Here is a 13,428-nt window from a genome sequence, read left to right as displayed (position 1 = left end):
CTTAAATTCCATGTATGAGTGAGATTGTGTGGCATTTGACTTTCTCTGACTGACTGACTTCACTTAACATAATACTCTCTAATTCCATCCATGTCGTTGCAAAGACAACAAGGCAAGATTTCATTCTCTTTTGTGACTGAATAATATTCCATTGTAAATATATACCACTTGTTCTTTATCCATTCATCTATTGATAGAAACTTGGGCTCTTTCCATAGTTTGGCTATTGTAAATAAGGCTGCAGTAAACATAGGGGTGAATGTATCCTTCTGAGTTAGTGTTTTTGTGTTTTTGGGGCAAATACCCAGTAGTGTGATTACTGAACTGTAGGGTAGTTCTGTGTTTAATTTTTTGAGGAAGCTCCATACTGTTTTCACAATGGCTGCACCAATTTGCATTCCCACAAATAATGCAAGAGTGTTCCCCTTTCTCCGTATCCTCAGCAATACTTTTTCTTGTGTTTTCAATTTTAGCCTTTCTGATAGGTGTAAGGCAGTATCTTATTATAGTTTTGATTTGCATTTCTTGAGCATCTTATCATGTGTCTGTTAGCCATCTGTATGTCTTTTTTGGAGAAATACACGTTTGGGTCTTCTTCCAATTTTTTATTGGATTATTTGTCTTGAGTATTAAGTTGTATCATTCTTTTTATATTATAGATACTAACCCTTCATTGGATATGTCATTTGCAAATATTTTCTCCTATTTAGTGGGTTGCCTTTTAGTTTTGTTGATTGTTTCCTTTGCTGTGCAGAAGTTTTTTATTTTGATACAGTCCCAGAAGTTTACTTTTTATTTTATTTCCCTTGCTTCAGGACACATTATCTAGTACAATGTTGCTATGGCCAATGTCAGAGAGATTACTCCCCGTGCTCTCTTCTAGATTTTTTGTAGTTTTGGGTCTTACATTTAGGTCTTTCATCCATTTTGTGTTTATTTTTGTACATGGTGAAAGAAAATGCCCCAGTTTCTTTCTTTTGCATGTAGCTCTCCCGTTTTCCCAACATCATTTGTTGAAGGAACTTTCTTCTATTGGATATTCTTTCCTCCTTTGTCGAAGATTAATTGACCATATAATTGTGGGTTTATTTCTGGGTTTTCTCTTCTATTCCATTGATCTGTTTGTCTGTTTTTATGCTAGTACCATACTGTTTTAAATACTACCGCTTTGCAATATAACTTGAAGTCTGAGATTTTGATACCTCTAGTTTTTATTTTTCAAGATTGCTTTGGCTATTCAAGGTCTTCTGTGGTTCCATAAAAATTTTAAGATTGTTCTAGTTCCATGAAAAATACTTTTGATGTTTTGATAAGGATTGCATTAAACCTGTAGGTTGCTTTGGGTAATATAGACATTCTAACAATATTTGTTTTTCTAACCCGTTAGCATGGAATGTTTTTCCATTTCTTGAATTGTCTGAAATTTCTTTCATCAGTGTTTTATAGTTTTCAGAATACGGGTCCTTCACCTCTTTAGTTAAGTTTATGCCTAAATATTCTATTTTTGATAATTATAAATGGGATTATTTTCTTGATTTTACTTTCTCCTGCTTCATTATTAGCGTATAGTAATACAACAGATTTCTGTACATTGATTTTGTATTCTCCTACTTTACTGAATTCATTTATCAGTTCTAGTAGTTTTTTGGTGGAGTCTTTAGGGTTTTCTGTGTATAGTATCATGTCATCTGCAAATACTGAGAGTTTTATGTCTTCCTTACCAATTTGGTTCCCTTTTATTGTTTTATGCTGTCTAATTGCTGTGGCTAGGACTTCCAGTACTGTGTTGAGTAGAAGTCTTGAGAGTGCTATCCATGCCTTTTTCCTGACCTTAGAAGAAAAGCTTTCAGTTTTGCAACCATTGAGTATAATGTTGGTTGTGGGTGTTTCATATAAGGCCTTTATTATGTTGAGATAGATTCCTTCTAGAGCTACTTTGTTAAGGGTTCTTATAATGATTGGATGTCTTTCTTTCTCAAATCTTTTTCTGCTTCTATTAAAGTGATCATGTGGTTTTTATCCTTTTATTAATGTGATGTATCACATTGATTGTTTTGAAAATATTGCACCGCAGTTGCATCCCAGGAAAAACTCACTTGATTGTGGTGTATGATTTTTTTAATGTATTGTTGAATTCAGTTTGTAATTTTTTGTTGACGATTTTGCATCTATATTCATGAGAGATATTAACCTGTAGTTTTCTTGTAGTGTCTTTATCTAGTTTTGGTATCAGGGTGATTGAATTTGGAAGATTTGCTTCCTCTTGTATTTTTTTGAATGGTTTGAGAAGAGTGGATATTAACTCTTCTTTAAATGTTTGGTGGAAATCACCTGTGGAACCCTCTTGATCCTGGACTTTTGTTTCTTGGAAGTTTTTTGATTGCTGATTTAATTTCATTGCTGGTACTTCGTCTGTCCAAATTATCTATTTCTTCCTCCTTAGTTTTGTAGGTTATATATTTCTAGGAATTTACCCATTTGTCCTATGTTGTCCAATTTGTTAGTATTTGGGCCCTCTATTTTTTTTTTTTTTTTAATGAGTCTTCCTAGAGGTTTGTCAATTTGATTGATCTTTTCAAAGAACCACCTCCTGGTTTCATCCATCAGTTCTATTGTTTTTTGGTTTCTATATCATTTATTTCCTCTCTAGTCTTTATTCCTTCCTTTTGTTGAGTTTGGCTTTTGTTTGTTCTTCTTTTTCTAGCTCCTTTAGGTATAAGGTTAGGGGTTTTGGTTGAGGTTTTTTTTTTTTTTTTTCCTTCTTCTTGAGGTAGGCTGTATTGCTGTAAACTTCCTTCTTAGAACCACTTTTGCTGTATCCCAACTACTTGGGACCATTGTGTTTTCATTCTCATTTTTTTCATGTAATTTTTAATTTCTTCTTTGATTTTTGGTAGACCCATTCATTATTTACTAGCACGTTATTTAACCTCTATATATTTGTGCTCTTTCCAGATTTCTTATGATTGAATTCTAATTTCATAAGATTGTGGTCAGAAAAGATGCATGGTGGGGCATCAGGTTAAGCATCTGCCTTCAGCTCAGGTCATGATCTCAGAGTCCCTGGATCGAGCCCCATGTCGGGCTCCCTACTCAGCAGGGCGTCTGCTGCTCCCTCTCCTTCTGCCCCCTGCCCCCCGCCCCCCGCTCATGCTCATTCTCCCTCTCTCTTTCTCTCAAATAAATAAATAAAATCCTTTAAAAAAGAGAGAGGGATGCATGGTATGACTTTGACTTTTTTTTTTTTTTTTAATTTACTGGGACTTGTTTTGTGGCCTAATATGTGATCTGTTCTGGAAAATGTTCCATGTGCACTTGAATGTATATGCTGACGTGTTCTGAATTTGTCTTTTAAATCCAATATGTTATTCAAAGCCATTCCCTCCTTGTTGATTTTGTGTTTGGATGATCTGTCCATTGATATAAGTGAGATATTAAAGTCCCTTGCTGTTATTTTATTACTGTTGATTTGTTATGAACTGTTTTATGTATTTGAGTACTTAGGTGCATAAATATTTATAGTTCTTATTTCCTCTTATTAGATTGTCCCCTTTATTATTATATAGTATCCTTCTTTGTCTTTTGTCACAGTCTTAGTTGTAAAGTCTATTTTGTCCAATATAAGTACTGCTATTCCAGCTTTCTTTTGGAATCCATTGCATGAAAAATGTTTCTCCATCCCCCACTTTCAATCTGCAGGTGTGTTTTGGTCTGAAATGAGTCTCTTGTAAGCAACATATAGATGGGTCTTGTTTTTTTATCCACTCCTTTACCCTATGTCCTTTCATTGGAGCATTAAGTCCATTTGCATTCAAAGTAATTATTGATAGATATGTATTTATTGCCATTTTGTTACCCTTTTGTGGTTGTTGCTTTAGATCCTCTCCGGTCCTGTCTTTTTTTCCTCTTTCATAGTTTGTTGGCTTTTTTTAGTGCTATACTTGGATTCCCTTGTTTTTTTTTCATATCTGTTACTGGTTTTTGATTTGTGGTTACCATTAGGTTTGTGTATAATGTCTTCTATGTATAGCAGTCTATATAAGTTGATGGTTAAGTAAGTTTGAGTCCATTCTTCTTACTTTTCTGCCCCCCGCCACAATTTTAGTATATGGTATCATACTTGAATCCTTTTGTTTTATGAATCCCTCGACTGATTTTTACAGAAATACTTCTTTTTATTGATTTTGTGCTTTTTACTTACCATATTCTCACTTGTGGTCTTTTGTTTTTCACCCAACGAGTCTCTCTTAATATTGTTTGTAAGGCTGGATTAGTGGTCATGAACTCTTTGAGAAACTTTTTATCTCTCTTTCTATTCTGAATGATACCCTTGTTAAGAGTATTCCTGGCTGCAGATTTTTCCCTTACAGCACTTTGTATGTATTATATCACTCCCTTCTGGCCTATGAAGTTTCTGCTGAAAAATCCACTGATAGACTTATGAGGTTTCCCTTGTATGTAACTATCTTCTTTTCTCTTGCTGCTTTAAAATTTTTTTCCTTATACTATCTTTTGCCATTTTTATTATTAATGTCTTAGTGTGAACTTCTTTGGGTTGAATTTTTCAGGTGATCTCTGTGCCGCCTTGATCTGGATATCTCATTTCCTTCCCCAAATGAGGGAAGTTTTCAGCTATTATTTCTTCAGATAAATTTTCTGCACCCTTATCTCTCTCTCTCGTTTTTCTGAGTTCCCTGTAATGTGGATGTTGTTATGCTTGATGGAGTCACTAAGTTCCCTCAGACTATTCTCAGTTTGCATAATTTTCTTTCCTTTGTTCAGTTTGGTTACTGTCCATTACTCTGTCTTCTAGGCTGTTCATTTCTCTGCTTCATCTAACCTGCTATTTATTCCATCAAGTGTATTTTTAATTTCATTTATTGTGTTCTTGATCTCTGATTGGTTCTTTTTCATCTCCTTGTTAAAGGTCTTATTGATGTCATCCACTCTTTTCTCCAGTCCATGGAATATCTTTATGATCATTACTTTAAATTCTCTACCAGGTGTAGTACTTATATCTGTTTTTGCTTTGGTCTCCTGCTGTGGCTTGATAATGTTCCTTTGTTTCAGAGATGTTTCTCCATCTCATTTTATCTGACTTCCTGTGTCTTTTTCTGTGTGTTAGGAAAGTCTGCTACTTCTCTTGTTCTTAACAATAATAGTCTTATGAAGAAGAGGTCCTGTAGTGCCCTGCAGTGTCCTCTATTCCCCAGGGCCTGGCACTTCAGGGACAGTCTCTTATGTGTGTTGCATGTGCTATGCTGTTAAGTCTTGGCCTCTTTTTCCTTCAGTGTATTATCTGCAGGGGCTCTTGCTCTACTTTCTGCACCTAGGTGTATGGTGGTCTGCTTGTAGAACTAGAACTGCCCCTGACAAGACCAAAATGGGCCCACAAAATGGGCAGGTCAGGAGATATGGTATTGGCAGAGTTTGCACTGGTCTTCTGGGGAGAAGGATGGGAGGTGGACAGCACTGGGACTGAGGTGAGTGTGACTGGGAAAGGTAGATTGCCAAAGTGTGGGGAGAAGTGAGTGCTTAATGCAACCAAGTTAGATAAGGAGTGTGGATACCAGCCTGATTCCACAGGTGGCCATTCTTTATGCTGTCAGGGAAAGAGGGAAATGGTACCTGCCAGCTCCTTTGTTCCTGGAGGAGTCTTCCCGTGATCCTTGTCCCTCTTAGCTGTGCTGTAAGATGAGCACATTATTCCTGCTCCTGTCTGTCCCCTAGCATTTTTCAAACTGCTGTTTTTATACTGTAACTGCACAGTCTGTTTGCTATGCCATCTCTTTAAAGGCAGGAAGTCCACTTCCTAATGCCTTCTGGGCTCTCCCAGAGTTGAGCCCTTGATTTTTAAGACTCCAGGCTTTAAGTCCCACTGGTTTTAAGAATTTAAAAATTAGGCCCCTCTCACTCTCAGAGGTAAATATTGTAGAGATTCTTCCTCCCTGTTTATGGGCTCCTTGGTGTGAAAGTCTGTTTTCTCCCCTTCACTGCACCATTGACTCCTCCCCACCATGGACAGCCACAGATTGTTTCACTCCCATACCACCTTCCTACCTTCTTTGATGTGAGTTCTTCCCTGCCTTTAGTTGTAGAGGTTGTTCTGCCAGTCTTCAGGTCATTTCCTGGGTTATTTATGCTGATATGGGTATTATCTGGTTGTATCCAATGGACAGGGCAAGGTTAGGGCCTTCTTACTCTACCATCTGCCCAGTCAACTTAAATCCCAATTTTTAATCAATATATAGACAATTAGAGAGGTAAAGATAGCTTCTAACATGAAAGGTAATGAAATAAATAGAAGAAATAATTTGGAGGAAATAGAAACCATGCAGGGTAAGGAAAAAAGAGCAAATATACTCAGGTAAGTGAGAAGAAAATACTGGGAATGTGCAACTGTAATAGGATGCTAATAGGATGCTATTTTTAAAGAAAGAGGAGCAGAAGCAAAAACCTTGACCATTAAAAGCAGAATAGCTAAAATGAAAGACAGTTGTTTTGGAGAAATAGTTGCAGAAGTAAAGCAGAAAAACAAGAGGATAGAAAATAGAAGAGAAAATACAGATAAGAGAATTAGGCCAAAAGTTTTAGAAATAGATAAACAGACCATTGCTAAATAACTTAAGCATCACAGAACTAAAGTACATAATTTTCCATGATTCGGGCTGTCAAATGCCTAGTTTAATGGATGAAAATAGACCCAGATCATGGCTTATCTGTTTGAAAATTTTTTTTTTTAAGATTTTTATTTTTTTATTCAACAAAGATCACAAGTAGGCAGAGAGGCAGGCAGAGAGAGGAGGAAGCAGGCTCCCCGCTGAGCAGAGAGCCCCAGGCAGGGCTCTATCCCAGGACCCTGGGGGATCATGACCTGAGCTGAAGGCAGAGGCTTTAACCCACTGAGCCACCCAGGCGCCCCCTGTTGGAAATTTTAAAATGGGACAAAGAACATCTTAGAAATTTAGAGGACAAAAAGTTGCATACAAAAGAGTATAAAAATGTAGACGTTAGATGTCTCAAAACACTGGCAACCAGAAGAAGATAAAGTACTGCCTTCAAAAATTGGAGAGAAAATGATTTCCAATGTAGATTTCTATACCCAATCAAACTGTCAAACAAGTGTGAAGTTATAATAAAGACATTAGCAAACATGAGCATTTCAGAAAATTACTATCCTATATACCTTTCCTCTGGAAGCCACTGTGAGACGTGTTCCACCAAAGCAAGGAGTTTAAATTAAGAAAGAAGACTACATAGCAATCAGGAGACAAGAGATCCAACAGGAAAAGAAGAATTCCTATTAGGATAGTGACTTGAGGGCCCCAAATGGCCTGTTTTCAAAGAGCACCTAGACCAGATTGGAACAAGTCAGAGGCTGCTAGAGTTGGGGTTGGGGTAATTCTTGAAGGAGATGAAATTGATTGATTACCTAAAGTGAGCTTCTTAAGAGAAGATCAGACAGTTGATCAACAGTTTGGAGTTTGGAGCTGAATTAATGATAAGTACATAGAAAAGTAAGCAAATGAAAAAAAAAATAATCCCAAAGGAACAAAAAATAATTCTAGGGAAAATGATATACTATATTATTAAAACACTAGTTACTGATATAACCCAAATTACAGTATAATTATATTGAGAAGATGAGGGTTTGTGGGCGGGGGGGAAGAAACCTAAGGCCTAATTGTTTATATTGGAAAGTCAATAAAATATACTTGAAATTAAAAAAATCAAAAAGTGTCAATACAGATATGTTATTTAAAAGTGTGGAGGTAAATACCAATGACTTAGCTAAAAGAGCTTTATGTGCTTTGCTTCTGAGAAGGAAAAATGGGAGAAGGAGACTGGATTCTTGTAATTTAAGTATTAGAACTAAGTATCTCTTTAAGCTCATGAATAATTTTTTTTAAGTTTTTATTTATTTATTTGACAGAGATCACAAGTAGGCAGAGAGGCAGGCAGAGAGAGAAGGGGAATCAGGCTCCCTGCTGAGCAGAGAACCCAATGCGGGGCTCTATCCTAGGACCTGAGATCATGACCTGAACCGAAGGCAGAAGCTCAACCCACTGAGCCACTCAGGCGCCCCACCCATTAATTATTTTGATAAAAATAACTTTAGAGGTACCTGTGTGTCTCAGATGGTTGAGCGTTTTCCTTCAGCTCAGGTCATTATCCAGTAGTCTCAGGATCAAGCCCCTAACCAGGTTTCCTGCTTGGCAGGGAGTCTCCTCCCACTGACCCTCCCCACTCATGTTTTCTCTCTCTCACCCTATATCTCTAAAATAAATAAATAAAATATAAAACAAAAAACAGAAAACAGAAAAAAACTTTAGTAAATAAGGGTTCTTGCCAAGGGTATGTTAAGCATCCATGAAATTTGATTCAGATATGTTCAAATCATACTTCATGCTGCCTTTTCTCTGTATCCACCTTTAGGATATATACAGATCTTGTTCTTTAATATGTGTATTAATCATAAAGCATTCTTTTCTTTGTGGTGACAGATGGCCTGAATTACTTAGCAGAAGTGATTTGGTTTTAGTTTATTAAGTGAAGGAGTAGAATATGAATTGGAAAAAAGAACACTAACACTATTTTTAAAAAGAATGAGCACAGAGATAAATGTTGATGTCAGTCTATTTCACCTATGATTTTATGTCCCTGAAATTCTACCCATTTGAAGAACTGTCTGAAGCAAAGGAGCAACCAAGTCCTCAGGACTTAAATCATCCCTATTTATATAAAACTCACTTTATAGGGTAAGGTGTGCTGACATTTATAGAATATGATCTCTGAGGGTTTAGGAGGCTTATTAGAAAAGACATTCCACTCCTACTTCTTTTTTGTGGCATGAAGGATTCATAAAGTTTTGGGGTAGATTTTCATCATTTTGGCATAGATCTGATGCAGGCACCAAAAGCAGTGTGATAGAAATGAATCCAGAATTATGAAGCCCACAAACTGAGGGTTTGGGAGGGGAGATTGGGTGAGCCCTGTGGTGGGTATTAAGGAGGGCACATATTGCATGGAGCACTGGGTGTGATGCATAAACAATGAATTTGGATCACTGAAAAAAAAATTAAATTAAAAAACAACTATGAAGTCATGTGAAGATTTATGTTTCTCCTTTCTCTTTTAATGTTGAATTTGCAGTATTTTTTATTTGATATCAACAGAGATTTACCTGAAACGAGAGAGCAGAATCTACCTCTTATATTTATTTAATTGTTCATTCAGTCACACTTTAATTCAGTCAAGCATTATTTTGAATGCCTGCTATGTTCTGGGCACTATACTGTACACGGTGTTTGTGGTAGCTAATACACATCGTCCTTGCCCTCAAGGAGCTTATGGCTTAGTGGGTGAGATGGAAAAATTTTAAACAAATTTATAAACAATCATATAATTATAAATTGTGATAATTGCTAGTATGAGAAAATAATGGAATGAGGTGAGGGACTAATTTAAATTAGAGGCACAAACTCTAGGTGGGATAAAGCATTTTCAGACAGTCAGGATTTTAAAATACTTGTCTCCTGTATGTAGTCTTATAAGAAGTGTATTTGGAAGCTGCTGGAGGATGCTTATACCAAATTGAAAGAAGTGAAGGCAAAAGGATATAGATAATAGAGTATCTAATACTGGAAGGAAAAGAAAGTATCTATTAAGATAATGATTTAAAAAATTCTAGGATATCACCTGTGCCCCCAAACAGAGAGTAACAAATCTAGATTGGATTTGGTCAGAATTCTCTGAAAATTCTGGATAAATTTTTAGGACATCTGAGGCAGCAAAAGAAATTAAGAAGATAATGGAGAGAAATGGAATGGATTCCAGTTGTATTTTTGGAGGCAGATTGGTAGAATTTGGTAATTCACTGGAGGTAAAGTTGAATGAGAACAAGTGAGCAATGACTACTAGGTTTTTGCCCGGGTAGATGGATAGATGAACTGTTCATTTACAACTAAAGGAAGTAAAGGAAATCTGGAAGAAATACAGATTTCAGGTAGTACCAAAAGTCCTAATTTTAGACACTGAGTCTGGATACTAGAGGGGATTATTCACATGGAGATGTCAGGTGATCAGTTAAATAAGTAGCTTGAAGTATAGAAGAGGGTTAGAGAGAGAGGACTGTATAAGTATCAACATACAGGTACTGATTTGTTGCTGTGGAAGAGAATTAGATTGTCTGGGATGAGAGGACCAAAAAGATAAGAAAAAAAAAGGATCAAGTCCCAAGGAACTGGAATTTATAGAGAGGTTTGATAGAAGAGGAGGAGCAGGTGGGCCAAAATTAGTTTGAAGTGGGTTTAAAAGCAAATGTGAGTTCAGAAAGTAGAGACAGTATATGTAGATGCTATCAAGAAACTAGTTTGTGAAACTGAACAGAGATTGGATGGTAGTTGAAGAAAAGTAAAGTAGAAGATGGTTGTTTTTCTTTTTTTTAAAGATTATTTGAGAGAACATACATGTGTGAGTGGGAGGAGGGGCAGAAGGAGAGAATCTAAAGGCAGTCATCCTGCTGAGCATGGATCTCATTTCGGGGCGGGGGCAGTGGGGAGGGCGCTCAGTCCCACAACCCATGAGATCATGACTAGAGCCAAAACCAAGAGTTGGAGGCTCAACCAACAGAACCACCCAAGTGCCCGGAGAAAGCTATTTTTAAGATTGCTTTTTTGTGTGAGAAATATTAGAGCATATTTAAATGCTGATGGTGGGTCTCTGGAGTGAGGAGAGATTAGAAATGCTAAAGAGGCAGGAGAGAATGAGACCCCAAGTACATGTGAAGAATTGACCTTTAATAGTAGGCATGTCAGGACCAGCACAAGAACATACCGTTTTAAATGTAATTTAATCTAAATGTAATGATGATAAGTCATCTTTACTTCAGCCATGTAAAATGCAGTCTGTTATGAGCAGTTTTTCTTCTTTGACTAAAAACCTTGAAATTATGAATTTATAACTTAGTAATTTAATTGTTGCTATGGTTACCTATACATTATGCTAGTGAACCTTTTTTTATAGACTTGAATAAAACTGGGTTGAAATGTTTTCTTTAAAGCCATTTTTCTTTTCAGGAGCATGTAAGATGTATCTGATAGTTCCTGTACTTGAGTATTTGTATTTATCAGTAATGGTACAAAATGAGCATGAATTTAAAGTAATAAAAAACAACTTCTGCATTTAATTTTGTGTGTTTACTCTAAGATTACCTCTCCTGTTTTGCAGAGTCAAGTAAAGAACAGTTTGCCAGTACGAACATTGCTGAAGAGCTGGTAAAACTCTTCAAGAAACAAATAGAACATGATAAAAGGGAAATGATTTTTGAAGTTCTTGCTCCATTGGCAGAAAATGGTGAGAAAATAAATGCGTCTCTGGATTTTTTTTTATCATATATGCTTTTTCCATTTTTTCTAATATTACTTAGTTGCCAGCTATTTAACTCAAAAGTCTTCTTTGCTTTATTAACGATGTGATGTTTTATTTGGGTATCTATAACTTCAGCTACTTATCTACTCTGTAACTATATCTCCATTTGCCAAAACTACTTTCCAAGTTTCTTTGATTATGAAGTCTAAACATGATTCTGTGGCTTACACATTTTTATGCCTATCTGGAAAAGGCACCTGAGGGCTGAACCTCACTTATAAAGCCTTGTAAGGCAAAAGGACAGTGTGGACACTGGTAAACTATTCCCATTTTTGGTAAAAAATCTAAAGGGATACACCATAGGAATAAGAGTGAACCAGAGTAAACATACCATCCCATATAAATAATTTTTCAAATACAGTGTCGAGCACATAATCAGTAAGGATGATATACATGAGGAACCAAGACCGTGTAAGCAAGAACTAGCACAAAGAACAGGCAACAACAGCAAATCTCCAAATACTGGAATTATTAGACATTGACTCAACATAGGTGTGCTTACTATATTCAGAAAGTTAAAAGGAACCTCGAAAAATTTAGAAGGAAATTAGAAATTATAAAAAGTGACATAGCAGATTTGAAAAACAATTGGAAATTCCTGAATTGAAAAAAATACAATCCAAAATAAGAACCTAATAGATGGATTTAGATTAAACATAGTCATCTTAGAGAGCCAGTGAACTGGAAGACAGATGGGAAGAAAATCCAGAATGAAGTATAAAAAGGGAAAAAATAATCAATATACATAAAAAGAGAATAAGAAATACAAAGGGTACAATGAGAGGCTCTCACATATATTTTTTGGAGTTCCAAAAAATGGTGAGGGAAGCAGAGGCAATATTTTTTAAAATTTTGACAGAGAATTTGGCAGAAATTATTAATGTAAGATAACAAATATTCAAAAACCCAAAGGAATCAAAACCTGATAAAAAGGAATCTACATATCGATACAGTATCTTGAAACTATAGGAAACTAATGACAAAAATCTTAAAAACAGCCAGGAAAAAAACAGATCATCTTAAAAAGGGTGACAGTTTGGCTGACTGCTTATCTTCCAGCGCAACAATGAAATACAGATGACGATGAAACATCTTCCACATGCTGGGAATAAAAAGTGCCAACCTAGAATTCTAAACTGCATGAAAACATCCTTCAAAACTAAAGACAAGGGCGCCTGGGTGGCTCCAGTTACTTAAGCGTCTGCCTTCAGCTCAGATCATGATCCCAAGGTCCTAGAATTAAGCCTCTAGTTGAGGCTCCCTGCAGGGAGCCTGCTTCTCCCTCTCCCTTTGCCTACTGCCTGCCCCCTGTCCCTCATTTGTGCTCTCTCTATTTCTCTCTCTGTCAAATAAATAAATTAAAATTAAAAAAAAAAAACACTAAAGGCAAAATTTAAAGATATTTTCAGAGTAAAAACTGAGAAGGTTCACCAACTTTTAATGTGATTACTAAAATAATTTTTAAAAACAATGTGTAGGGGCGCCTGAGTGGCTCAGTGGGTTAAAGCCTCTGCCTTTGGCTCAGGTGATGATCCCAGGGTTCTGGGATTGAGCCCCGCATCGCGCTCTCTGCTTGGCAGGGAGCCTGCTTCCTCCTCTCTCTCTGCCTGCCTCTCTGCCTACTTGTGATCTCTGAGTGTCAAATAAATAAATAAAATCTAAAAAAAAAAAATGTGTAACTGCCAAACTAATGGAAAGATTTATGGAAAGTTTTTTTTTTAAGCACACCTTCAAAATAACAGAAGAGAGGAGAGAAAAACGAACATGGAACAGGGGGTACAAATAGGGCATACAAAATATACTAGGGTTAAGACCTAGTTTTTCAGTAATGATATTAAATGCATTTGACCTAAATCCTTCAATTAAGAGACCAATTGTCAACTGAATTTTAAAAAATCAACTATACTTTTTAAAACAAAACTTGTTAAATATAAGGAGATTTAAAAGGTTGAGAATAAAAGTATTTAAAAAAATAAAAATCACTCAGGAGAGCGTGGG

The 13,428-nt window shown here is 36.2% G+C and overlaps 1 protein-coding gene across 8 annotated transcripts in view; it reads left to right on the top strand.

Annotated features, from left to right (window-relative positions):
* RAP1GDS1 (Rap1 GTPase-GDP dissociation stimulator 1) overlaps positions 1 to 13,428 on the top strand; it is a 153,303-nt gene that overhangs the window by 116,364 nt on the left and 23,511 nt on the right. For all 8 annotated transcript variants that reach the window (XM_032861279.1, XM_032861314.1, XM_032861305.1 and 5 more), the window contains one exon: positions 11,230 to 11,355. In XM_032861279.1, coding sequence (XP_032717170.1) covers positions 11,230 to 11,355 — 126 coding nt within the window. The remainder of the gene's footprint in view (positions 1 to 11,229; positions 11,356 to 13,428) is intronic.

Source organism: Lontra canadensis, unplaced genomic scaffold, assembly GCF_010015895.1.
Source record: "Lontra canadensis isolate GAN:19392208 unplaced genomic scaffold, GSC_riverotter_1.0 scaffold1, whole genome shotgun sequence".
NCBI classification, from domain to species: domain Eukaryota; kingdom Metazoa; phylum Chordata; class Mammalia; order Carnivora; family Mustelidae; genus Lontra; species Lontra canadensis.
Note: the sequence above shows the minus strand (reverse complement) of the source record. Positions and strands in the feature narration are given on the sequence as shown.